Below are 27,792 nucleotides of genomic sequence, written 5' to 3'. Positions count from 1 at the left end.
GTAGTCTCGGGATACAATAGTTATGTACCAGTGATGGATCATCTCATATCTGTATGAAATATACAAGCCAGCATCAGCACAGAATCATTCCATTAAAGAATCAGTGGAGCCTTGCTGTTTGTGTGTGAAACAGCTAGCTGTGACTGGTTTCTTAGTTCTCTCATATTAAATGTTTGATGTGGAAACTGCTGCTTTTTTGCTACTATCAAGCTGTGTTTGTGTTTGTGTGTGTGTGTGTGTGTGTGTGTGTGTGTGTGTGAGAGAGAGAGAGAGAGAGAGAGTGAGTGTGTGTGTGTGTGTGTGTGTGTGTATAGATTGATCAGACTGCAGCTTTCCATTGATCTCCACACTTGAATTGATAAAGCCCTCACTGGGCCTCACACACCATCAAACTGTTGTGTTCAAGCTCACTGTAGTGATGGCTTCAGTCACACTTGAGCACCAGCTCTGCAAATGAATCCATCTGATTTAAATGCATGTGTGTGTGAGTTGGGGGGATATCAAATACAAAGTGTATGTAAGTTTGACATCTTAGGCTTCGTTTGGAATTGATTTCCAAAACAGATGTCCTTTACAAATGGGCAGATCAAAGAACAGAGAAGTTTGTATACAAACAGTTAAAAGAACACCGAAAAATAAAAGATTAAAAGGGAAGACTAAATTACTGTAGATCATCTATTCTGTACTAATACAGCCAAATGTAATGTAATGTAATACTATAGATTCTATAGGAATAGAGAAAGCTAAACCGATGCTCAGTAGAGTACATGCATCCACCAAGCTCATTGAAGATCCGCTGCCAAAGAGGTTACGTTTTCACCAGTGTTTTTTTCTTTGTTGGTTGGGTGGTTTGTTAGCTGAGCTCTGCAAAACCTACTGGCTCTATTTTCATGAAATTGGGTGGAAAGGTGTAACATGGGCCAAGAAAGAATTCATCAAATTTGGGAGAAGCAGAACTGCATTTTGTGCAGGCACCCTGTGAATGTCGTATCTCGAAACGCTTGCGAAATCAAAAATCAAAATCAGGCCAGTTGTTTTGGCAGAGCTAAAAGGTAAAAAAGTGGAGTTCATTCGATCAAGATGTGATTACTGCAGTCAAAGGTTTTCTTTGTTATCGTATGCAGCAGGATGTTACACCTAGAGTGGAGCTTGCCTTTTGTCAGGGATTACACCACCTCTCTTCTCTTCTCTTCTCTTCTCTTCTCTTCTCTTCTCTGTGACACTTCTGTCTAGCCTGATTTTTTGTGAAATGCTGTCTGAAATGGGAGGCAGATAGCATGCTTCTGTTAGATATGATGGGACAAAAAGCACCTTTCATGTCTTTTTTAAAAGTGAAAGGATCTCACTCTGTTCAAGGCTCTAGTGTTAAGATGTGGACACAAGTGTCCTTATAGTGTCCTATTTTCCTGTCGTCCAGGAGAGTAATGCTGAGGGCTTGTTACTGTGTTGACTCTGGGTGTTTGCGCTGGCAGGCGAGGTGCGTGATGGCTCTCGGTCGTGGAGGAGGCGCTGACCTGCGCCGGGGCCTCTGGCTAATGCATATTAAGTGTGAACAGCTGACCTCCCGTGCCTCATTAATGTCCTGCTGATTGATACAAACAGAGCCGCAGCCACACGGAGCCGCGAGGAGCAGGCGAGACGAGACAAGATGAGATTGGGATGAGATGAGATGAGAGCAGCTGGTGGTGTGGCATGCTGGTCCGCCACTCACTCACCCTGTGATTATGTGATGTTTGGATATCAGACCCTGCATGCATTGTGTGCATTTGTGTGAGATATGTCTTTGCATTTGTGTGTGATGTGTCTTTGTGTGTGTGTGTGTTTGTGTGTGTGTGTTTGATTAGTCTTTGTGTATATGTGTGTGTGTGTGTGTGTGTGTGTGTGTGTATATGATATGTCTTTGTGTGTGTGTGTGTGTGTGTGTTGTGTGTGTGTGTGTGTGTGTGTGTGTGTGTGTGTGTGTGTGCTGTGGCCCCAAGCTGAGCAGCCCACCCCTCCTCCAGCACTATAATGATAACCTTCTCCAAGTGAAGGACAGCCAAATAGCACCATCGCTGTATGCCCCTCTAGTCAAGTACACACACACACACATGCATACACATGCATACACTTTCATACAGACATGCTGTAATAATTATCTCATCGGGGACCCTATTGTGTGTGTGTGTGTGTGTTTGTGTGTGTGTGTGTGTGTGTGTGTGTGTGTGTGTGTGTGTGTGTGTGTGTGTTTGATTAGTCTTTGTGTATATGTGTGTGTGTGTGTTTGTGTGTGTGTGTTTGATTAGTCTTTGTGTATATGTGTGTGTGTGTGTTTGATTAGTCTTTGTGTATATGTGTGTGTGTGTGTTTGATTAGTCTTTGTGTATATGTGTGTGTGTGTGTGTGTGTGAGCTCATGCCATTACAGGATACTCCCCACTGTCACCCTGTGGCCCCAAGCTGAGCAGCCCACCCCTCCACACACACATGCATACACATGCATACACTTTCATACAGACATGCTGTAATAATTATCTCATCGGGGACCCTATTGTGTGTGTGTGAGCTCATGCCATTACAGGATACTCCCCCACTGTCACCCTGTGGCCCCAAGCTGAGCAGCCCACCCCTCCTCCAGCACTATAATGATAACCTTCTCCAAGTGAAGGACAGCCAAATAGCACCATCGCTGTATGCCCCTCTAGTCAAGTACACACACACACACACACACACACACACACACACACACACACACAGACACATACACACGACTTGCCTCTTGTCCTACGCTCGGAATTTATGTCCACCAATCTCCACTCGCCAGGATTCACTCGCACGTACTTGCAGACTATCATTTTCTTGCTGTCTCCTTTGAAGTCGCAGTGTGCCAGTGAAGCACAAAAGGAACGGGTATTAAGTAGAGTGCCTGCTGGCTGATTGTGGGCCCATTACGCTGACAGAGTGCTTCCTCTCGCCACTCGCAGACCTCATGGTTTTGCGGGAAAAAAGGCAGCGCTTTTGACCCTGACTCTAATCTTTTGAGGGTCCACCTCAGCTGTAAACACCCATTTAGTGCAGGCCCGCTCAGGGTGGGACTGATTAATGCTTAAATCGATGCCTGGCTGTTAATTCATCACTGGGGAAGCAGGGTTGTGGTGATTATGAGGGAAAGTCTATTGAAAGTATCAGTGCCTTTTCCCCCCTTGGCTTGTGTCTCTTCATGCTCTTGAGTGAGTGTCCTCTGTGCGTATGCTTATCTCTGCAGGGGTCTGTTCGCCAGTCACTACACCGAGACACACTACCTGGAGGACGGCAGCGTGGCCACTGGCTCTTCCAACCTCACGGTAAGTCACGGCTACAGGCGTCCTCACAGTAAGTCAAAGCTACAGGCATCCTCACAGTAAGTCACGGCTACAGGCGTCCTCACAGTAAGTCACAGCTACAGGCCTCCTCACAGTAAGTCAAAGCTACAGGCATCCTCACAGTAAGTCACGGCTACAGGCATCCTCACAGTAAGTCACGGCTACAGGAGTCCTCACAGTAAGTCACAGCTACAGGCATCCTCACAGTAAGTCACGGCTACAGGCGTCCTCACACTCAGTGGGACCAGAGGGGCTGTCCAGGAGCACACACCTACAGTCAGATCATGAAAAGTGTTATAGGACTTTTATGGTATAAGTGTTATAGGACCTTTATGGTATATATAAATCAAGTATCCTTACATGAACAAGTTCAAAGTGCAAAGTCTGCTTTATTGTCAATTTCTTCACATGTCAAGACATACAAAGAGATCAAAATTGCGTTTCCTACTATCCCACGGTGGAGACAAGACATATTTTACCAATTAGGTCCACAGACAAACATAACATTCAAGTAAACAATATAAAAAGTAAAAATAAGAAGGCACATACAATGAAGAAATAAGAGCAGCAAAATTTGGTAGAAATTGTGCAATTGTGCATACAGTAGACAGTCAATATAATAGTGCAAAAGTCAGGCCAATAAATGGCTGGGGTAGTTCTGTTTGACCTAAGTATGCAAAAGTGGCATAGTGGTGCAAGTTATGTAAGAGCAGCAGAAGTGTGCTCTTACATAACTTGCACCACTATGCCACTTGCATACTTAGGTCAAACAAAACTACCTCAGCCATTTATTGGCCTGACTTTGCACTATTATATTGACTGTCTACTGTATGCACAATTCTTCTTCAATTCAAGAACAATTCTTATGACTGGTCTTTCTGCACATAGAGATTGTTCATAGAGACTTAGACAAGTGTTAATGGAAACTGAACAACATGATTTGTTGCAGTAGAAGTTAGGTAGTGTTTTGGGAATTGTACAGTTATGACTCGACTGAGTGTTAAGTGAGGGAAAGCGTTCTGACCTTTCACTGTGCTGTGAGTCAATTTATAATCAGTTCTACTTGCAATTTATTAAAACATGAATTAGTAGCCTACCCTTTTTACATCCACAGAAGACTCCAAGTCTGTTGTCCAGAGACCGTTGGTTGGGAAACTCTGGTGTGTCCTTTTCACAATCTTTAGTGTTGTGCTGCCAGTTTGGACATGGAGACATTACACAAACATTGCCATTGCCAGGAAAAGCTCAACTTCTTAAATATATCAGGCCATGACTGTACGTGAAAACAGAAGCACCAGTCAAAATAGACCATTGCCTTTTTCTCTCCCTCCCTGTGCCCATGGACGTCCATCCAGCAAACCACACACTCTCGGGGCGTCACCCAACAGGAGCTGAGACCCGAGGAATTAGCATAATTCTTTTCTAACAGCTGACGAGCAAACATCGGTCAGGCTCCGGTTAGACCAGCCTGAATATTACATTGAAAGATATATTAGGGCACTGAGAGCTCTTAGCTAATTACTCATCAACCGTATAGCATTTATGACTCCCTCAGCATGGATAAACATTTAATGTCATAACCATTGATTTACACAAGTGTTTGTGCTGGATATAAATGGCTTCATATTTCCTAGTACAAAAGTTATGGCTGCGGTTATGGGCAGAGCCCATTGTGACCAGACAGTAATGGCATCTGTCATCTCTGCCTTCCTGCCTATAATTTGTGATTGTGCATTGTGCATGAAATACATGGAAACAAAATGAGTTACGGGGTATAAGGAAGAGGTACAGTTGGGGTACCTCCTAGTGTAGCGTACCCCATGTTCAGAGTTAGTGGCCCGGGTTGGATAGTGCAGAGGAGGGAGAGGACGAGAGAGTGGCTCCTGCCAGGTCTGGTCAAGGTCAATAAAAGCTCTGAGCGGAGGTTTCACAACTAAGCTCCAAGTGGGGAGAGGGGAGCTTTTTGACAAGCAACATGTGGATCTTTTTGGCCATCCCCTTTGTGCATCCCGGCGACTGCACTGTGAGGGAGTCAGTGCCCTGACCTTGTGCGGACGAACACTGTCCAAGCCATTCTCTCATTCGTCATGTGGCTCCACTCTTATTCTCTCTGACAGGCACCGGACGAGCCCGTGCCAAACTCTCTGACATTTTAGCACATGAACATGTAGTTTGTGTATGATTGAATCCAGGCAGTATGCCAAGTTTCTGGAGTGCCAATTAGGGATGGGAATTGAGACCAACTGCAAAATCATTGACCTTGAGGGAAAAGTTGCTAAGAGAAGCCATCAATGTGAATTCCATACAAAGGGATTTAATAGAGACTGTGAGCAGTTGAACAGAGCTGCAATGCAGACTGGAGTCCCCCTACCTCACTTCTACCAGCTGAGCCATCAGGGGAGTTACTGCAAGAAATGAAGTTGTACAGTTTCCAACAACTGTGCGCCTACACATTCTTGGTCCAAGTGAGAGACATTCAACCTAAATATTTCCTATGCAGCTGTTGTGAAATGGCGCTGAGAGGTGAAGTCAACAGAGGACCTGGGACATCTCTGGGCCTGCTGGCAGACGCGGCTCATTCCAGCCATTCCTGTGCGCAGACACAATGAAGGAGTTGTCTTGGGCTTGGCCAAGCTTAAGGCGCTGTGATTGCTCCTCTGAGATCTCTCACTCTAGCAGCAAGCATGCAAAGGGCTTGGGCCATGCAGGGCCCAGCTAGTGCCCTGGCCTGTTTCAAATCTCTAACATCCACATCAGCGCAGGTCTCCAAGGGGTTGCACCGGGGATGTGATCCATCCAAATTCACCATCTCTCACCATGCTGACTCCCTTGGCTCCTTTAGAGCCCTATGACGAATTAGCATTAGCTTCTTGTCCACCATCCACTTTAGTAGTTCAAACAGACTGTGTCTGTGCCTGTGTGTCGGCATGGGACAATATGAAAAAGCCATTGAGAGCTGTAGGGCTGATGTGGTGTGCAAGCCCTTAGGCCCGGGCCTCCCTGACAGGATGCAGCCTGCAGAGGGAGTGTCTGGCTGAGGCTTCATTAGGGGGTACTGATACTTGGGGGATTTATTGGGCTTGTCAGCAGGGAGGAGGCCTGACATATTGGCCAGCGTGGGCTTCCAAGCAGGTTCAGGCGTGTGTCAGCACCGGAGCAACATGGGAGTGAGTCTCTGGTGAACTCTCATTTCCTCTGCTCTCTCTCTCTCTCTCTCTCTCTCTCTCTCTCTCTCTCTCTCTCTCACTCTCTTTTTTTCCCCTTTGTTCTGTTTTACGTGTCTCTGGGTGGAAGCCTTTTAAAACTGGGACTTTCTGCTCCACAAAAGCATCACCACCTCTTATCCCCGCTGCACATATATTAGATACCCAACGGTGTGATGGAATCTCTGTCTCGCATGCTCCACTATACGTTAATTCACTAAGTCCATCATCATCAGAGGCTGTATACACGTTGACATCTTGACAGACATTAGGCAGTGCCAGCCCTCACAGCTGAGTGGGTCACCAATTCTGAGGAGGTTTTGAAGAAAGATTCTTGGAAAGGTCTGAAAGCCTGACCCTGACAGAAAATCCCACTCACAGCCTTGGAACGGCCAAGCTATTCATATCCCCACACACAGAACAATCATCATCTCATCAAATATGTATATGTTCATGGCATCAGGCCTCTGTGCTCCAGACAGCACTCTCCTCTGGACTACAGCAGGCTGTATTTCATTTAAAAGCTCCACTGTTTAAAATGTTAAATGCCTTTTTTTTTCATCTCAGCCCATTAGCAAATGATCCACCACAGACAGGTTCTGGTACTGAACAGTATGTCCATGGCTCAGGGCCATATCTCAGAGTGGCTTTTACAGTTTAGGTTAGAGCTACACTCTGAAGTTAATTCCCATTAATTTCAAGCGCATTACACTTCAGAAGATATAGCTCTGAATTTATTCACACAGTGATAACATTTGTATTTGTGATACTATTTAACTCATCTGCCAACAAAATGTAGAATTCAATACATCACGCGAACCCTCCACTGACATGTCTATTTATGTGTGTATTTTATTGTGACGGTCCCATTTTCCCACAACAGTTTCCGAGGGACCTACAGTATGTTCTGGATAGTAACTTACAGTTAAACTTGGAACCGGTCCTCGTATGTGAACAGTGACATGTGACTCTCTGCTATCTCTGCAGAGAAGTAATAGGAACATTCTAATCACTAACTCTTAGGCTGGCTGGGTCCTTCTTGGTGGGAATCCAAAGACAACACTGCACTGAACATGTCAAAGAAAACATGGGAAAGGAGAGAGGTGAACCGCTTCTGAAAATAGCAGCCCCAAAAATGCTTTTCCATTCACATGTCCACCGAGAGAACGGAGGGAGAGACAGACAGATGGAAAAAGGGAGAGAGACATAAAGAGAGAGGTGGAGAGGGTCAGACAGAGAGAGTGACAACCAGACAGACAGAGAGAGTGTGAGTGGGAGATTCGGAAGTAATGTGGTGCGTTTTTATTTGCTTTGATTGTTTATGGTGGTGGCAGCTGTCCTTGCCAGCCTTACCAAAACAGCCCGAGTTTTGGGTCCAGACAGTTCCATCCTCTCCGCTCAGCCCCAGACAGGATGCCTTTGTCCTAGGCAGGCCCACTGCTCACATCCCCCGCATTCCAGCACAGCTCACTGTGGGACACACGCTCTATGGGAGCCGTCAAGCACGACGTTATATTGTTTAAGTGTTTCCGTAGACTGGTGGTTCTGCTACAGTTTGCAGCTGATTAGCACCAGCTCTGAGCGGTAATTACAGTCATTTGCTCTCCTTTCATTTCATGTCCCACTTCACACCAATGTGTCCTCTGTGCCCAGGTGAACTGCTACTACCATGGAGACGTTGAGGGTCATGCTCGGTCGGACGTTGGCCTCAGCACCTGCATGGGGCTCAGGTGAGTAAGCGCACCTCCACGGGGTCAGAGCTGGTCCTGGCACGAACATCAGCGCGTTAATCACACCACGGTGGACTCACATGCCTCAGTGATCTCCTTTGCCATGCATGTGGCCCTATTAGTGCTGCTGCATGAGGGCTCTGCACCTTGAAGTGGAATTTCTATGTAATGTATTATAGAAGCTCTGTGGTTGCTCTTTGTGTTGCATTGACTCCCTTGGCAATGCTACAGATTGAGCTTGTGGTTGAGAGGCTGTGCTCTGATTGAAACTAGTCATGCTTGGACGTCATCAGTGCACACCGTCTCCCAAAAACATCCCCCTCATCCCAGTGCTGAGGTCTCCTCTCGTTTGGGGATCAGCCTGTCCCCTAATCACTAGCAGGAACAGAGAGGCAAGATGAAGGGACGCACAGCGTATGCCACATGACTCCCGAGTGTCATGGAGCGCCTCGGACGCAGGAGCACTAATGAGTTTTGACGTGGCGTGACTCTCGCCACAGCGATGTGGTGCACCCGCTGACAAACTGTCTACCACATTATCATAGAGGCAGAGAACACAATATCGAATTATCATTTGTATGTATGTGTGTGTGTGTGTGTGCTTGGTTGGAATTCCCCCCTTAGCTCTATAATGATATCAAGTGTTGGAAAAATAACCATTTGCACATGTCAGGAAGAAATAATTACCCTGATATATATTGCTGGACAACAGCAAGAATGTCTTTACTATGAATCCAGCAAATGTCCTCACCATCAGCAGAGCCACATGCTGCTTATTGTAAAAGGGTTCTTATTCCCAGAGAAAGCCATTGTTGTGTTTTTCTTTTTTTTGTATTTTCTGTATTTTTTTACATTTTGAAGACTTTGTGACCTGTCTGCAGATTCTTCAGACTGACAAACGTGGACGGTTCATTTTGATGAGAGCTGTGTTGCACGCTGCATTGGCCAAGACAAATTGCGGCTGATTTGGGTTGGCAGACGCCGAACTTGTGGGGTTTTCAAGGAAGTTGATGTGGTTGAGAAGGTTGCTAAAAACCCTACGGTTCAGCTCGGTCTCAAGGCATGAAGATGTCACTTTAAATCACCACTTCCAGCCACTAAGTGTGAGAACATACGCAGAGAAAAAAGCTCCCACACCCCCACAAGCACTGATAATAACCAAACGGATATTACTTATTTAACAAAATATCCACTTATTGATGTCCCACGGACTAGGAATTGGATGAGGATATGAATGTTTCAGGAGAACTAAACACTGTCTGGATTTAGCTGGTGACTTTTGGTTTGAGTCAGTCTACATGAAGCCCTTTTAAGACTCAATGGCAATGGGTACAGAATGTATTGTGTATACATTGAATGCATACAATTGTAGGATATGCATAGATGAAATCTATATGTTGAAAGTCTACTTCCAGGTTAGTCTAAAATCTGTGTATTGTAATGTAGTGTTATTTTTAGCCTGTTAGAGGGGATGCATCCCCTCTATTGAAATCCGGATTCTTCTTCTTATTATTATTTTTCTTTTTACCTTTTTGTGCGCGCTATTCAGAGCCAGCTGCGCTCGTTAAGTAGTTCTCAGAGCAGTTCCCAGGCTAATCAGAACACTGGCACAGGTGTCACCTGTGAGGATTCCAACTGTCTCAGCTTCTAAGCATACAATCTAGCTCTACCTGAACTACACATCCTGTTAAAGTGTTTCCTGTGTGTCAAAATAAAAGTCCCAGCCAAATCTCATGCATTCAGCATTATATCTCCAGAACGGCTTGACGTACATGCTTCAAATTTAGTGCAGTGTTTTATGGACTCAAAGATGAAGTGAGTTGAAGTTGGAGGTTGAAGGTCAAATGTCAAGGTCAAAAACACCTTGAGTGTGATATCTGAATAATGCCATGTCACACAAGATTCAAATTTGGTTACTCCAAAAGCACCTTTGCAGGTATCACAATTACCCTACCAACCAGCTAGCAGCAAGCTCAACAGCCCCACCAACACCCTAACCAGCAGACTGCATCCCCTCGTGTAATTCCTCGGAATTGCATTTCTAGTTGACATTGGTGCTACTGAAGCACTAAAATTGTCATGCAGTTTTTCTCTGCATAGATGATTTAATATCCTCATTCTGGAGCACCACAAACCCACCCACACACCTATCCACACACACACACACACACTCAGCACAGATGGTGAAGCTACCTGCCCTCTTTTGTCATTTTAAAGACACAGCAGCAAGCAGCACAGATGTTAGCTCTTATTGTTGTGTTTGTCTCAGGGGACTGATTACACTTGAAGATAAAACCTTTGTACTGGAGCCATCAGGAGACCCCCATCCCTCCTCCTCCTCCCCCTCCTACCGTATCTACCGTGGGGAGCACCTCAACCTGACCCTGGGCTCCTGCGGGCACGGCGCCAACATCTCTCACCCCTTCAGCCCAAAGGCGCTCCTGGACGCCAGCGACGGGCCGCTGCGCGAGCGCCACAGCAGGGTAAGGAGAACTGACGGGTTCACTAAGCACGTTCACATCAGGCAGAAAACATGGGGCTATTTTCTGCTCCGTCCTCCCTCCTCAGCTCTGCTGAGCAGGCACTTTAAGTGCTCAGTGGGAAAGTGCTCCGCTGAACTAACTGCTCTCTTTTGAAAACTGCTCGCCGACGCCTCCTCAACTTTGTCGCTGCTAAATCCGCCACAAACACACACCAGTCAGGGAGAGTTCAAGTGCATTGTTGGGGGGTGGGGGGAGGAAATGAACAACAAAACACTAGTGTAATTTAGTAGACACTCTTACTTTCTCTGGCCCCTGTCCGCATGTAAAATGGGCTAAGTGTGGGCCTGGTTTCACTATCTAAACCTCACAGGGTCAGCCTAAAACCACTCATCTTAGAGAGCAGAGCCAATCAATGGGACTCTGATAAGGCCGATAAGCACAGTGGTGGTCTGGAGATCTTCATCTGGGTGGTGAATGGCTGCAGGGCTTTTGGATGCAGACTGATGTATCCGCCACCCAGGGTATAGACTGCGGTTGTTTATTTTTGCCACTTGGGAACTCTTAGCAATTACTGAATCTGATGACGTTGTATTCAGGATGTGAAGTAATGACAGGACTTTGTACAGAAATTTACTGCAGTTGTTCAGTGTGAAATTGAGTGCATTTATATCTTAATTTCTTTTTGGAGATCAATCCGTGTCTGTTGGTTTCCATGTGTGTGTGTGTGTGTGTGTGTCTGTGAAAGAGGGAGGGAGAGAGAGTGTGTGTGTCTGCTTGCATATGGATAAGTTATGTCAGAATCAGATTTTCCACCTTTGTGTTTTCACCTGGCAGATGAGCCAGTGACCATCCCTCTCCGTCTCCTTCTCAGAAATATACACACAACTGCAAAACACACACACACACACACACACACACACACACACGCACATGCATTCTGCAATCAAACCAATTACCCCTCTCTCTTGTCATTTGCTACAGCAGATGACAAGTGGCCCCATTTCCCTGGCTGCTGATAGGCTGTCTGAAGGGTTAACGTGCGCCTGTTTGTCTGGCTCTGGCCCTCATTGACTAAGGAGATGTGAAATGGTGTCTGGGCTCGGCGGCACTGCGCTGCCTGATGATTCAGCACGGGCCAACGCAGTGCTGTCAAGAGCCCCAGCACACACAGAGCTCCCTGTGATTTATAACGCTCTTCAAAATATGCCTTTATTCGCCTGGAGAGAGCATTTATTTGTTCTGCTTCTCATTGCGTCTGTCTGTCTCTCTCTCTCTCGTTTTTCTTTTTTTTATCTGATGACATTGGCTCTTCATTCAATTAAGGGCCCAGCAATTGCGCCTCCCCCTCTAACAGATGTTGTGGCCTGTGGAGGTTAACTCCAGAGCCAAGCACATTTATGGGAGGAGATGTGTGTCGTCCGTCCCTTTTAGTGAAGTGTGATGTGCGTGTGCAACATCGGGGAAAAATATAAACCCCTCTGATTATTTTTAACAATATGGCCATTCTCTCGGTGCAACATGGAAGGTGTGTGCCCGTAGATGGAATAGCATTTATAAGAGTGCCACAGATACAGAGCTGGCAATGAGAGGGCAACCTTGGCATAACGGGAGCTGTCATGATACGGCCTGCTGAGAGGATTGGCGATAAGAGCCTCCGACACCTCTGCACACGCGATGCAACTGCAGGTTTGTGTCGACCTCTCTCGTGATAACTCCAGCCCTCCCTAGTGTGAAAGACTAAAGATAGTCCACGCAGCAGGCCAAAGGGAAGGCTGCCAAGCCTGCTGTGCTACAGCCCAACACTGGGCATGTTCAGACAGCCAGAGATGGTAACCTGAACATATGGGCCACAGGCTACAAATAGATAAGAGCTGCCCATTCATGCTCTACTGTACGCTACTCTCAGTGTGAATAGGTCACTGTTTATTTGAGGTGAACGGGGTTGTGTGGTTAAATAAGGGAAATAGGAAAGAAGGGATTTGAGATGTGATGTTTCACAGACATAGACATTTAAGATATAAACCTTTTCAGCTCACTTGGGAGTTCCAAATAGTCTCAGATGCATTTTATGAAGTTTTTTTCTTAAAAAGTCCTATTACTTATATGTAGGCGGATCACAAATTGATGCTGGGGTATTTCCTCACACATTGAAGTCTGATGTAACTTTTGCCTTCAGCCGTGGTTGCAGGTAACCTAAATCGTCCCCTTAGAATTATAGGGTTCTATCTGCGTTCTGAGTAGTTCTGAGATATTGAGCTTCAAAGTCTTAGAATTCCATAGAGTTATACTGCTAAGTGGAACAAACCTCTTCAGATATAATGTCCAAAAAACGCATACAACTACAAGAAACACCTCACCTCATCTTCTTAAGGTGTCACAGAATAAGAATATGTAAATAACTCAATTTTGACAAAAATGTCAGATAGAACCTTATAATTCTAAGGGGACGAAATGTGTTCCACCTGCAGCAAAGAGGACACATGTAACTCCTCTCTTAGTTACTCTCCATTGGCTCCCTATAGTGACCAAAATTAAATTTACAGTAAATCTCTCACTTTGGCCTATAGGACACATCGAGTGGATCTGCTCCCTCCCTGCTATCTTAATTCAATGATCAAGATTTATATCCCCAACCGCCTACTGCGGTCTTCTGATGAGCATCTGTTGTGTCGACCAGCCATAAACGCTATATCAAATTCAAGAGTCTTTTCCTCAGTGGTTCATTGTTGGTGGAATGAGTTGCCCAGTGCTCTCTGTTCCTGTGATAGTTTTGGGTCTTTCAAGAGGGGTCTAAAGGCATATCTGTTCAACATGCACTTAGTTTATTAAGCGTTTCTTATGCGTTATGCGGTTTGTATATTATAGTATTTATTTATTTTCATTAGGCTATTGATTGAATTGACATTGTTGTTTAGTCTTACCAACTTTTTAAATTGTATACTGTTAAATTTAACTTTGTATTTTTGTTATGTGTATGCCGCTTTGGAAGCGTCTGCTATAAATACTATAACCATAAATACTACAACCATAATCATAACCTGAGTTAATTGAAGAGGGTATGTCTGTAACAAATGGGCTCATGTCCCGTGGTGGACCCCACACTCCAGCCAACACAGCTGGTGTTCTTGTCCACTTCAGACATGGCGCTCCTCATAGAGATGTATTCTCTCCCTGAGCAACCTGGTCAAGACATTGTAAGGCATCGATCACGTCTTGGCATGTCTGCCGACGCTGTCAGAGAGGAAGAGGAGAATCATGGCCTCTGTTTGTCTCTGCCACCGGTGCACTAAAAAAAGCCCAGCTTTTAGCTGTGTCAGATAAAATGTACTCAAAAAGATGTTGATGTCCAGAAAAGCCCTGATTTATGGGCAGAGTGGAATCCTAAGTACCGCTCTCTGGAAGGGCCTTTATGAATAATTACCCAGTGAGCATCAAATGAGGGGGCCACGTTTGCAAAGAGGATGGACTGCGTGCCTCAAAACTGATAGAAAGCTTCCTTAATTGTGAAGCCATAAGTAGTTGTGTGTGATTTGTTGCTGCGGGTGGTTTTGTGGTTAAGGTGCTATATACCTCTAGTCATGCAAGCCTCCCTGAGTGCATTTAAGCAACCTGTCAGAATCCCCCTAATATCGTTCTCTCTTTCTCTTTCTTTCCCTCTCTGTCCTTGTCTGTCTTTCTCCCCAACTCTCTCTCTTTGTCTCTCTCTCTCTCTCTCTCTGTCTCCCTCTGTTCCTCTCTGTCTCTCTCTCCTTTCCATATTCAGCACAGGAGAAATGCCCAGAGCACCACCAAGTACGTGGAGCTGATAATTGTAGCTGACAACCGAGAGGTAAGCCACTGGGATGAACTCTTACCGTTGCCCTGTGCCACTTCATCCAGACAAGCCCTCCAGTTCCACAGCCCCCCCTCCCTCTCTCTCTCTCTCCCTTTCTCCCCTCCTGGTTCTATCTGCTTCTAAAGCACTGATTACACGGGTGAGAGCAGCCTAGACAAGCTTGCTGTCGATACTGTTCCCTCTGCCAGCACTGCAACAGAGCCCACAGATGAAGGGGAGGTGAGGAGACTCTTCTGGCTCTCACCCACCACTGCATTCACTATTGGACTCTGTTCTAAGTGGGTGAAAATACACAAGGGCCTAACTAGAGGACAAATTGTGCAGTGTTTTGGTTAGGTAGCTTTGTTACTGTAAGTGCATTAGGATTCTGAGGGAAATAACATTACTGTAAAGCTTCATTTGACAAGGTATAGGGAGATAAGAGCATCCTGTGCTATGTGGAGTCAGCATGTAATCTGCTGTGTTGGCTCCACTGCTGCGGGACCAATGTCAGCCACCACACACACTATCTCTCCACCCTAGGAGTCTGAAGTCAGTTTGGTGACCTTTGTCCCTTGGGGTCAGCTAGAGGGGTGAGATAAAGCACAGGAAGTGGGAAACTAATGTCAGGTTGCAGATGTGGGTCACTTCAGTGGATGTTGAGTGGGGTCATTATTACACACACACACACACACACACACACACACACACACACACACACATACTCAGCACACACACACACACACACACAAATAGCACACTCACTTGCATAAATAAACATGCACACAAATACACACAGACAGGAAAAAACAAACAGAAAGACAGACTCAAAGACAAAAACAGGAAGACAGAGGAAGTCTGTTAGTGGCGAAGAGGACGAGGCTAATCTTGTTTTCTAATGTGTGGTAAATGAAGTACTTACAGTAGTGTCAGAGTTTAATTCTAAAACCATACATTTTCCCAAACATTGGACGTGTCTACTATACAAATTATTTCAGTGTGTCATTATGAAATAATAGCGGTTTTCCTGGAGGAATGATGCTCAATCCAGCCAGTTCCTGATTAATATCACAATCCCTAGCTCAGATTGTTCCAACCCATTAATCTCAGTGACCTGCAGCTGTGATTTGGACTAAATGGCTCAAAACATATATTGAACGCTAAATCTGCACGAAGCAATCGCAATCAAAAACAAACTTTAATAGAAATCTGTTTTTTCTAAAGTGGTTTGGCACGGGTGTAACAGAGCCTAACACTTTTTCTCTCAGTTTCAGAAACAAGGCAAAGACGTGGAGAAAGTCAAGCAGAGGCTGGCGGAGATTGCCAACTATGTGGATAAGGTAAGCCTGAGTGTTGGCCCAGGGTTGTAGTGGTGGGCTGTCATGTTGTGGAGCTTCAAACAAGCTGGAGAGAGCAGATGGACAGTGATGGACAGGTGACAAATGAGGAGCAGCCACCTATGGGTTTATGCTTCAGAGGGAAGGTTGGGGAAAGAGTGACAGGTCTCTTTTCATGAAAGTTTGTTGCTCGACAAAGACAACTTTTTATTTTTAGTTTTTTCAAAAAGGTTTTCTGATTCTGATTTTTCCCAAGCATGTTCAGTTGAGCAGTACTACTAAAATACTGCAGATTGCATTGGATAGTAACCCAGTCCATGGATGAATTGAAACAATTTTCCCTAAATACGTAGTTTGGCAAGACAACAAATACACTTTGTGGCACAGCAGCAATAACAGTAATATGCTGTGCGTGTTTAAATGTGCTGTGGTGTCCAAATGAAGGTTTTCCAGACTGATGTTGAGATGCTCTTGTGTCCTGCCTGTTCTGCCTGTCCTCTGCTCAGTTCTATCGGCCCCTGAACATCCGTGTGGCTCTCGTGGGTCTGGAGGTGTGGAGTGACTCGGACAAGTGTGCCGTCACGCAGGACCCCTTCACCACGCTGCACGAGTTCCTGGACTGGAGGAAGCTCAAGCTGCTGCCCCAGAGACCCCATGACAACGCCCAGCTGGTCAGGTTGGACTGACACACACACACACACACACACACACACACACACACACACACAATCAGACTTGTCACTCGCGCCATATGAAGTCCTGTCTTGTCAGCCAAATGGGAATCTGGGGAGAGGAGAGCGTGGAGTGAATGTTTGAATGAGCTTTCCAATATGCTAATCCCAGTGTGTCCCAGAGTGCTCAGCAGAGCGAGCACTCATCACTATGCATCAATTGACTGACAGTAGAAATCTGCTTTCTGACTTAACTGAATTGAAATGAAATTAACTAGGGCATTCAACAAAAGCCTGGACAAATGCATTACAACATCTTGTAATAAATTATTGTTTCAGTTTAGGCAGCTCAACCATCGGAAGACACCAGACTAGTATCTAGGATGACATGAACCACACTGATCCTCTAAAGTGTTTGGATGGATGACATAAACCACACTGATCCTCTAAAGTGTTTGGATGGATGAACGTAATAAAACACACTGATCCTCTAAAGTGTTTGGATGGATGAACGTAATAAAACACACTGATCCTCTAAAGTGTTGGGATGGATGAACGTAGTAAAACACACTGATCCTCTAAAGTGTTTGGATGGATGAACGTAGTAAAGCACACTGATCCTCTAAAGTGTTTGGAACGATGAACGTAGTAAAGCACACTGATCCTCTAAAGTGTTTGGATGGATGAATGTAGTAAAGCACACTGATCCTCTAAAGTGTTTGGAACGATGAACATAGTAAAGCACACTGATCCTCTAAAGTGTTTGGAACGATGAACATAGTAAAGCACACTGATCCTCTAAAGTGTTTGGATGGATGAACGTATAGTAAAGCACACTGATCCTCTAAAGTGTTTGGAACGATGAACATAGTAAAGCACACTGATCCTCTAAAGTGTTTGGAACGATGAACGTACAGTAGTAAAGCACACTGATCCTCTAAAGTATTTGGATGGATGAACGTGGTAAAGCACACTGATCCTCTAAAGTGTTTGGATGGATGAACGTAGTAAAGCACACTGATCCTCTAAAGTGTTTGGATGGATGAACGTAGTTTGCCTCCATTGCTTCTGTAGTTGAGGTTTGGTATGAAGTATGTATGAAGTCCAGCATGTCTACAGTATAGGCCCATGTTGCTACTGCTTCAGCATAACACTGCTGATCACTGTGATGTGTGTGTTGTTGTTGTTGTGTGCAGTGGGGTCTACTTCCAGGGCACCACCATAGGCATGGCACCAATCATGAGCATGTGCACCGCTGAGCAGTCAGGAGGCATCGTCATGGTGAGTGGATCTATTCTGAGGGGCTCCATTGTGGAGCTATATCTGCTGTTGTCCTTCTGTGATCAGGAGATGTGTAGTCAAGAATAAAAAGCTATTTTCCAGAGAAAAAGGTTAAATCCTGCTTTACTTCGCTGTGACCAAGATTAATTGCAATCATTACATAAAATCTTAACAACAGCCATCTTTCCCTCTGTGTTGCTGTGTTTCTATCATTGTTTTCTCTTCTCGCTGTTTTGTGTCTTTCTTATCAACTTATCTTTCAATTGCATCTCTTGTTTTGCTCCCATGCTCCTCAAGGTTCAGCAAGGTTCTTGGAGTAGTGGCTGGTCTGAATGTCCGCAAATCTAATCTCAAGGCGTTATATCATGCTGTACGCCAACATTCCCAAGGCATTGGTTATAAATCCTGCACCATATCAACTTACATGAGTCAAGCCTGTTGCGATTTCATGAGGCAGGGCGCAACAAACTTGACAGGCCTAATCCCATCATGTCTGCACCGGGGCCACAACAGAAAACAGCATTTAGGAAAGCCAGAGAGAGAGAGAGAGAAACATAAAACACAATCGCACATTACGTCTTAGTCCACCTCTCCTCTACTCTTACACGCATGTTGGACCTGAGGCTCTCACCACAGAGCACAAAGCAGGCAGCTTTATGGCACACCCCTGCAGGCTTCACCAACCCCTGCTCATGTTGGGGGTAATCTGAGAGCACCATACTCGCGGGAGGAGGGGGATCTTATTTGCTCTGTTGGTCTACTGAATGTGTAGCTCGATGTCCATATTTGTTTTAACGGGGGGCAGTTAGTTTCAGTGTAGCTCACTCACAGAACAGATTCATCCACAGAATCAAGCCTACAAGGCATTGTTACTGGAGAGCACAAATCACTTGGTCTCCTCTGTGTTCCATCTGTTTTCTTCCCCGGTCCCCCAGATCCAGTATGTCCAAGAGTCCATCACTGATCCAGGATCTGCTGCATCCATTCAGACAGATAAGGGTATTGAAAAGTCTTTGGAAGGGGAACAGGTCCTATTGCTGCAGCATGGAAGGAACCCCAAAATATGTTTTCCACATCGACACAAATCTGTCCTCAGCAGGCCATGGCAAACTCCCCCTTTGATGCTGGAATGGTTTTGCCGAAGCTCTTGTCTCTGCCTCGTTTTCTTGTCATCACTTCATCCAGACAGTTCCGGAAGTTTAACCTGCATCACGTGTAGCGTGTCCGATGTGAATGTTGCCGCAGCATGAAAGCTTTTGCTGTTGGGTGTGTGAGTGAGGCGAAGCGAGCCGTGGCTGTTTTTGATGTGGTCGTGCACGGCGAGCGTCGGCAGGGCGTGCGAGGGGAGAGGGCCGAGATCAGAGCGATTTGGAAATTGGCGTGTTCGCAGCTGCGGCTGTCCCCGCTGTGCGCGCCACAGCGGAGGTGACCGCAGCATTCAAACGTGCCCAGCAGTGGAGCGCCTCGTGGGTGCGTCACCATTTGAATAATGCACAGCTACCAGAATCTCTCCATTCTCCCTGCTCTCTGCGCACACTCACTGGTAGGGTGCATACACATAAATGCACTCACTCTCACACACACACACACACACACACACACACACACACACACACACACACACACACACACACAACTATTTCTGTCTCTTACACACATAAACACATGGACACACACATTACACATACACACATGGACACACACGCACACATACTACGCGCACCTGCCCCCCCCACACACACACTCAGAGAGAGAGAGAGAGAGAGCTGCACATGCCCACATACACTGCATAATTCACTTAGAACCTCTCTTGAACTGTCCTAAGACCTCACTAGAAGATCTTGTCAGCTGCTGAGCTCTCTCTTTCTCTCTATCTATCTCTCTGTCTCCCTCTCTCCCTCCTCTCTCTCAGTTTTCATCTCTCACTTTTTCCCTTTTTTCCCTTTGTCTCTAAGGCAGTCCTTCCTCAGATGGCCTTCTAAGACTCCTTCCATTCAGCGCTCTCTTTATCTTGCTGTCAGTCTTTCCTTCACCGTTTCCCCATCTCTCACAAAGCTTCAGGGCTCTTCCTCCACACCTCGCTCTCTCCATGGAGGTCATGCTTTGCCACTGGATTACACAAACACACACATACATACACAAACACACACACACACACACACACACACACACACACACACACACACACACACACACACACACACACACACAGGGAGACATGGACACAAACACACATGCTAGAGCACTAGGAAAGAGCTTGGAAAGGCTCCGTGTCCACTAGATCATTTCTTCTGGCTTGGCAACACACAGGCAATTACAGATGCGGTGCAAATCTTGAGTTATGTTCCTCCAATGGGTTTTTGGAAAAGTAATTATTTAGCTTGTTTGTGGCAGTGCGTTATGGATTATCTACCTCATGTGCAACACGGAATTGCAATTCCATTTATGAAAAAAAAGTATATTAGTCGATTTTTGTCAGGGCCTAATCTTTGGAAAGCGCAACTAAATGGATTACACTACAGTGCACATAGCAAGCGCAGAAAATTGGCTTATTTATTTGGAAATGGAATAGATTGCGGTGTTTTGCATCTGGGTGTGTGTGTATGTGTGTCCACAGTAATCATCGCATTGATCTGTGCTGCGCTGGGTGGGATGCAACAGGCCTAACGTTACTCTGCTGTCTCCGCAGGATCACTCAGACAACCCTCTGGGGGCTGCGGTCACTTTGGCCCACGAGCTCGGACACAACTTTGGGATGAACCACGACACGCCGGAGAGGGGCTGCGGCTGCAGGGTGACGGCTGACCGCGGAGGCTGCATCATGACTCCTTCCACTGGGTGAGTCCGGCGTGTCCAGTTGGGGGGTCCATGTGGATTGTCTCAAAGTTACGCAATGACTCGTTCACCCTTCAGCATTCTCTCATTCAGATCAAGACAGCTTGCATGTGTTTCGCAGGCCTATTGCGAGTCTGCAGCAGCAGTGTGTGTGTAAATACCTTTCCAGATGATAGATGGAACTTTTGTGCGGTAGGGGAGTCATCACAACACAAATGTCTTAACCCCAGCTGAAAGCAGGACAGGCACAAGATAGCTCATCACTCCATCCAAAGCATTTCAAGTCTTCATGTCCACCCGTGCCCATTGAGTCAGGGCCCTGTGTACACTAAGGCACATGTGAGTAAACTCTAGATGCAAATGTGTCCGCATAGACCATTGGTCCAGAGGCGGGGTCACAACACAGCGGTTCATTACCCCCAAATTGAGTCTGGTTGGCCTCAACTCCACAAATGATGCCTTAAATCGGTCTACCCACCCGGAATGCATTAGCCCTCTCCAAGCTGTCATTAACCTCCCACCAGTTGACCCCGGCCATAGATTAAGTCGGTGTCACTCAAGAGGAAGGAAAGGGTCTGATATGTAAACATTAGTACACATGTAATTCATTGGTCATTTATTGCCTGCCGTGATTGTTGTGCTCATTCGGGGGCCATTGTGAGGCCCTTTCTTGCTCGTTTTTCCAGGGGTTGATGGTGGCGCACAGCTGTTGTGAATGCTCCATGGTGATGAAGCTCACTCAAAGAATGTAATGGCCAATGATATGGACCCACACATGATAGACACCCCCCCCCACCCCGCTGCTGACGTGCTCATTCATGCTGGAGCGAGTGAGAGGCCAGGGGTGTCCCTGGACTGTGGCTTTGGACAGCGCACAAGTACTCCCTTCAGAGGTGGAGACACAGCGCACTCGTAAATGAAGCGATGTGGCAGGAGGGGTGTCCTCCGGGCAGCTGAGGCCAGTGCTGGCCAGGGCTGGAGCAGTGGAGGCTGCTGGGTAAGCCAGGCTCGGATGGCGGGATGGTGGGCCTGCTCGTGGCTGAGAGGCTCCAGTGTTTGCACTGGACACCTAATCGCCTGTTTGCTTTGGCCGGCAGCCACAAAAAGCGGGGTAACACTATTCTGTATGATGTGCTCATAAAACAACAGTGCAGCGTGCCACAGAGGAGCATGCACAGGGTCACAGCACAAAGCACAACACATTGAATAAAATGAACAGATATACACACACACACACACACACACACACACACACACACACACACACACACACACACACCATATACACACACACACACACACACACACACACACACACACACTGCCACTTGCAGTTTCTCACAGTTTCTATATTCCCCTCACTCTCTCTTTCTCTTTCTCTGTCTTTTTCACTTTCTTTCGCTCTCTCTCTCTCTCTCTCTCTCTCTCTCTCTCTCTTTCATTCGCTTGTACTCTTGCTCTGCCTCCCTGCAGAGAGCCCAATCACATGCAGTTTTATTGTAAGGGTGCACCCATGCAGATTTTATGGAGCGCAGTCTCTCGGCTGTTTATAATGAATACTTAAGCACCTCTGCACAGCCTCCCTAGCGCAGTCCAACGCCGCAAGGCCCTGTCTCCTGATCTGGGCAGAAACACGGAGGAGGTTCTCCGAGGCAGCGGAACTGGTGTGTCCACCTCACTGGACACACACTCCAAGCTCAGCAGCAGTGGCGACAGCGGCAGCGGCCTCAGTGGACTCAGGACGGACAGTTGACAGCTGAGAGGAAAGCTGTGCTCGCAGGCTAATCTGCTCTCTTATTTGTACTCCCCTGCCCAGTTCTGTCCGGTTGTCATGGCACTGTCCCTTTCCACTGCTCCACTGAGCTGTATTATCCACTGGCCCCGAGGTACGGAAACCAGGGCTTAACGTGCGCATGTCTGAGCAGCTCAGCAGCCTCTCCGCAGGTGATACGGGGTGGGGAAGGAGAGCAGGCTACGCATGACCTGACCTGACCTGGACCAGCGACCTGCTCATTACTGCTCTCTTCCTTCAGCTCACTCAGATATGGAAACACACACACACACACACACACACACACACACACACACACACACACACACACACACAGAGTGATCCATTCTAACTGTGCAGAATCAACATGTGTATAACTTGACTGAAAAGACACATATAGATGCCCATACAGTCTCTCTGCATACTGTATCTATCATATACCCTACATATCTAGTACACGTTTCCTTTCCTTGTTTCAGGTAGATGAGCCAAACCAGTGGAACAAAAAGGCTTTTCCCGTAAGGCTAACTTCTGAATATCTCATTAACAAGATGCAGGAGCTACTCTCTGACACACAGCACAATCAGGGTAGCTTTAGCAACTGACCTGTGACCCTGCTCTGTACTGACCCAGCCTCCACGTGCACACTGAATGCCATCCTCGCCCTGCCCTAGTTCGTTGGTCGCTGACCCCTCTGCGTAATCTTTCCAGACGCTGGCAAGGCAAAAGCAGCAACAGCATCTGCCTGCATGGCCGGAGAGCCAAGTGTGGAGGTTTGCATCAGCTCCAGCTCCAGCTCCCTGCCTGCACTGAGTTGAACACAACTTCTGCATGAGACCAAAACCCATTTGTCAGAGTTGACAACCCGCAGATGCTTTCTTGTGCCTGGCTCTGTGCTCCAGACTGGTAATCCAGTGTTTTCAAAAGTCGTGAGAAACATTCTGCTCAGCGTCTTGGACATGGATGACATGATGACGTAGAGAGCCATCGTCCACCTCAAACAGCGGACGGCTGCATTGCTAGTGCATGATGGGAACTTTCCTGTAATGGGGTGCAGACTGAATCTCCGTAACGTGACAGTAATTGGATCTCGCTCGGTCATCTCTTAACAGTAACAAGACCTGCTATGAAAGGTCCATTAGGGCGCGGCTACTGCCAAGGAACAGGTGGGCTTCTCTTCCGCACACAGCTGTTGTCTGATGGATGTGTGGAGACCTAAGTGCAGTCCATCAGTCTCTCCCCTCCCGTCTGCTCAAAAGGTTCACCAACCTTTCTCCTCCGACCAGACGACATAACCTCACTGTCTGGTTTTGATCTTAGCCTTTAGACTTCTGTGAGATTTTCAGCCCTATATTTAGTTAATTCGATGGGACTGAAATGAACGGGGACAGGAGGTTCGCCTAACAGACTTCCTGGCCCCCGTGCCACCGAGGGGCTGACCGGCGTCGGATATGAATCAGACGATGGGAAGAAGCCAGCGGCCGTCAAGCACTGACCCGCTCTCCGCCAGGGTCAGGCACGCCTTTCGCCCGCTCCACTTAATTGTGTCTACGGAGAAGTCGGAGAGAGAGGATTCTTTAATATCCCTCCACTCTCGGCCAGACGACCTGGCACCACGGAGCTCATCTGATCCTATCACTTAACAGAATGTTCCGGAACCTTTGCCATGGCAAGGGGAGGCGAATGGCTCGACTCGAGGGCGAAAGGAGGCGACGGTCACTCCCTGTGGCCCCGCAGGGATGTCAGTGACACTCGTAATGGTCCAGTGACAGAGCCAGCCACGGCGGATGAGATCACGTCAGCTTCGTTTGCATTTTGCGCACCCCAGGAAATGCTCTCATTAAACAGCCAGGGCATTAGGCCTGTGTTTTCAAGGGAAAGCTCATGAAACCCAATCTTCTCTGGTGAAGTGAGGGAGGAGGAGGAGGAGGAGGAGGAGGAGGAGAGGGAGGAGAATGTATTTGCATCATTCTGCTCTGCCTAAGTGACTGCGCTGTCTGTTCCTCATCAGTGGACACTCATCCATCAAATTAGCAACAGTGAATTCACAAGACACCAGGGCACCGCAGACAGCTAGCGAGGACTCGCGTCTTTTCCCAGCGACTCTCGCTGTGTTCCACGAATACGACTTTTCTATTCCAGTGGCTCGGGATTTAAACGGCTCTGTGCGGGGCTGACCAAAACACTCATGTATAGTTCATCCCATCCTCTCAAGCAGAAGGCATTAATGTGGCATCTCTCATGCTGTTCTGTGGCAGAGCGAGGTCGTGCCAAAGGGGGATTGCCAGCCTGGCACGGTGTGAGATCTCTGGTGATATTCTGGCATGGTGGCTACCATTGTCCATGTGGGGGTGCCACTTCTCTGGGCACCGAGCGGGCCAGACTGGCATGATAAACTGTTATTGTTCGAGAGAGGGGTGGGGGGCGGCCAGGGTCGGGGCTTAGGTGGAGCAGCTTAGACACACGTGGCTGCTCCTGGCTCTGTCTGGGCTTGGGAGCGGCTCAGATAGGAGGAGGGCGTCTCTTATCTCCAGGCCCCCTGGCCCTCGCGCTGCCATGTGGGCTGAGCAGCACTGGCAGGAGCCGGGGTGTGCAGGGGGGACGAGGTGGGTGAGGGTGAGCGGGCAGGGCTCTGAGAGGCTGGGTCAGTACAGAGCAGGGCCACAGGTCAGTTGCTAAAGCTACCTTGATTGCGCTGTGTGTCAGAGAGTAGCTCCTGCATCTTGTTAATAAGATATTCAGAAGTTAGCCTTACGGGAAAAGCCTTTTTGCTCCACTGGTTTGGCTGAATAAATGATCTACCTGAAACAAGGAAAGGAAACGTGTACTAGATATGTAGGGTATATGATAGATACAGTATGCAGAGAGACTGTATGGACATCTATATGTGTCTTTTCAGTCAAGTTATACACATGTTGATTCTGCACAGTTAGAATGGATCACTGTGTGTGTGTGTGTGTGTGTGTGTGTGAATAGAGTGTGAGATGGAGTGGGTGTATTCCCTGCCCTACCTTGTCATTATTCTGTCAGTGGCGTGCAGAACAGACTAATCTTTTCTGCGTGGTCGGCTGCTCTGAACAGTGGCTTCCTGATGGGTGATGCGAGACTCATGTTGAGCTCTCGGCACCATCACACAGAGAATATGGACACAAAGCAAGATGGTCCAGACAATATCAAAGACAAAGAGAGAGTGGAGAAGAGATAGATAGAGAGAGATAGGGAGGAGAGAGAGAGAAAGGGAGAGGGTGAAAGTGAGAGAGAGAGAGGGGGGAACAGATGACAGCTGCTGCCAAGGTTGTTTTCTCTGGATGAAACTAGTATTTTCTCAACTGAGACGCATAACAAAATGCCTGCCATCACTATAAACCACTTGGAGCCATCGCCAGCCATCACCCCCCATCTCCACTCTCCCTTCATCTCGGAGCCTTTAAAGTGGGAAAGCCCCGCATGGGGGTGGGGAGGGGGTTGCTGGAAGAATAGCAAGGTCAAACGTCTCCTTTTGAACCTGCCATTCTGAATAATATTGTGGTTTAAGGCATAAGGTGGCCCCTGGGTTGGGGTCAACTATATGGAGCTCATGTTCACCCCACCCCCCTTCCCACTCCTATGTCCGCCCCACGTCCGCCCCACCCCCACCCCCCCTGTTTTAGGAGGAGAAATACACACGGGGCCAACAGTGAGATCATTTCAAAACACTCCAGATGGACGTGGTGCTGCGTGGTTCTGGACATGGGGTGTGTGGAGGAGTGGTTGGAGAGTCCTGGGCTAGTTGCTGGGGGCTGGAGGCTTGTGTTTTGAGAGCAGAGAGAGAGGGGTGGAGGGCAGGCACATGTTGTTAAATGGGTGAGTTAAAAAAGGCTCCACGGACTACGCTCACTCGACAGGCACATCTGTTGCACTGTAGGGGGAGAAGGAGATCAAATCCCCTCCCCGAATCAGACAGAACGTCTGCTGCGCAGCAGTTACTTCCTAGTATCCTCGGAGAAGTAATGGCGGCCTTGGAAGAATAATTAGTCCTGTGATCCACATATTCCCCTTCACTCACACCCGGTGACCTGTATTTACCATTTTCATAATCGCTTGTTGCAGCGCGCTCTCTGCCAACAGATGGAAGGGATTGCCTTTGCCAGTCAGAAGGCCGTTCAAGAAAATGTAAACCTTGGCCATTTAACAGAACATAAATCAGTGGAGATTTGTGGAGTTTCATTTCTAGCGGAGCATAGCAGGAAGAGCAGAGTGATTTGTTTGAATGCGGAGGTGCTAAGGTGAGGGTTTTAAAGCACTGCGAGTGGGAGAGAGCGCAGCCTTGAAATCAACTCAGAGCTTTTTAAAACAGGCCCATCTCTCGGAAACACAGATGGACTGTCAGACAGCATCACAGACTGTCAGACAGCATCACAGTAATGGAGACCTTTTCTTCCGTGTGTGTGTGTATGTGTGTGTGTGTGTGCGTGTGTGTGTGCGTGTGTGTGTTTTTGTTTTTGTCTGTTTGTGTGAGAGTGCGTGTGAGTGTGTGTGTGTGTGTGTGTGTGCCCAGAGCTTTAGGTGCTTTTGGGAGACAGAGACAGAGAGGGAAAAGTGTGTGTGTGTGTTTAAGCGTGTATGCAGTAGGTGTGAATGTGCATGTGAGCCTGTGAAAAAAAGTCAAAATACCAGCTCTCCATCTCTCTCTCTCTCTCTCTCTCTCTCTCTTTGTTTTCCTCTCTATCTCCCTCACTTGTTTTCTCTGAGCTGTAAAGAGCAGCAGAGAGAGCAGAGTGTGTGTCTGTGTCAGTGGAACATTAAAATTCATGCGGGGGTCCGAGGGAGGCGCTCAGGCGTGCCTCTGGCTCTCTGTGGACCCCTGGCTGCCCGAGGCACGCACCGCTGGAGAGGAGATGTACAGAGAGAGAGAGAGAAGGAGAGAGAGAGAGAGAGAGAGAGAGAGAGAGAGAGGAGAGATCGATGTGGAGCCACCAGGGCTCTGACAGAGAAAGTCACAACTGCTCCCCAGAGCCGTGACTGCTTTTGGGAGAGAGTGTGTGTGTGTGTGTGCGTGTGCGTGTTCGTGTTCGTGTTCACCAGTCCCCGGAGACGCACGGAATATAGTGTAGGACGTAGTGGAAACATGTTTGGTTACTTTCAGGAATGAACTTTTCCCCTCTCGACTCCCATTTAGAATGCTGCTGCATCACTGAAACACACTGTACCTACAAGCGGCTGCTCACGTGCCCGCACACAAACACAAACACTCAACACAAGCGTGTGCTCATCGCCGGTAGCCCACAGGCAAGCACGCACGCTACAATCGGTTCCAATTTTATGGACCCTTTCAAGAGAGTTCCATT

General features: G+C 47.3%; 1 protein-coding gene across 2 annotated transcripts in view; it reads left to right on the top strand.

Moving 5' to 3' along the window:
* LOC125288054 (disintegrin and metalloproteinase domain-containing protein 12-like) overlaps nucleotides 1–27,792 on the top strand; it is a 79,491-nt gene that overhangs the window by 32,182 nt on the left and 19,517 nt on the right. The window contains exons 4-11 of one of the 2 annotated variants that reach the window (XM_048234176.1): nucleotides 3,244–3,322; nucleotides 8,197–8,273; nucleotides 10,543–10,756; nucleotides 14,520–14,585; nucleotides 15,839–15,910; nucleotides 16,414–16,583; nucleotides 17,775–17,859; nucleotides 20,549–20,697. In XM_048234176.1, coding sequence (XP_048090133.1) covers nucleotides 3,244–3,322; nucleotides 8,197–8,273; nucleotides 10,543–10,756; nucleotides 14,520–14,585; nucleotides 15,839–15,910; nucleotides 16,414–16,583; nucleotides 17,775–17,859; nucleotides 20,549–20,697 — 912 coding nt within the window. The remainder of the gene's footprint in view (nucleotides 1–3,243; nucleotides 3,323–8,196; nucleotides 8,274–10,542; nucleotides 10,757–14,519; nucleotides 14,586–15,838; nucleotides 15,911–16,413; nucleotides 16,584–17,774; nucleotides 17,860–20,548; nucleotides 20,698–27,792) is intronic. The other variant, XM_048234177.1, reaches the window with a different exon arrangement.

This window comes from Alosa alosa, chromosome 22 (genome assembly GCF_017589495.1).
Source record: "Alosa alosa isolate M-15738 ecotype Scorff River chromosome 22, AALO_Geno_1.1, whole genome shotgun sequence".
NCBI classification, from domain to species: domain Eukaryota; kingdom Metazoa; phylum Chordata; class Actinopteri; order Clupeiformes; family Clupeidae; genus Alosa; species Alosa alosa.
This window is presented reverse-complemented; position numbering and strand designations above follow the sequence as displayed.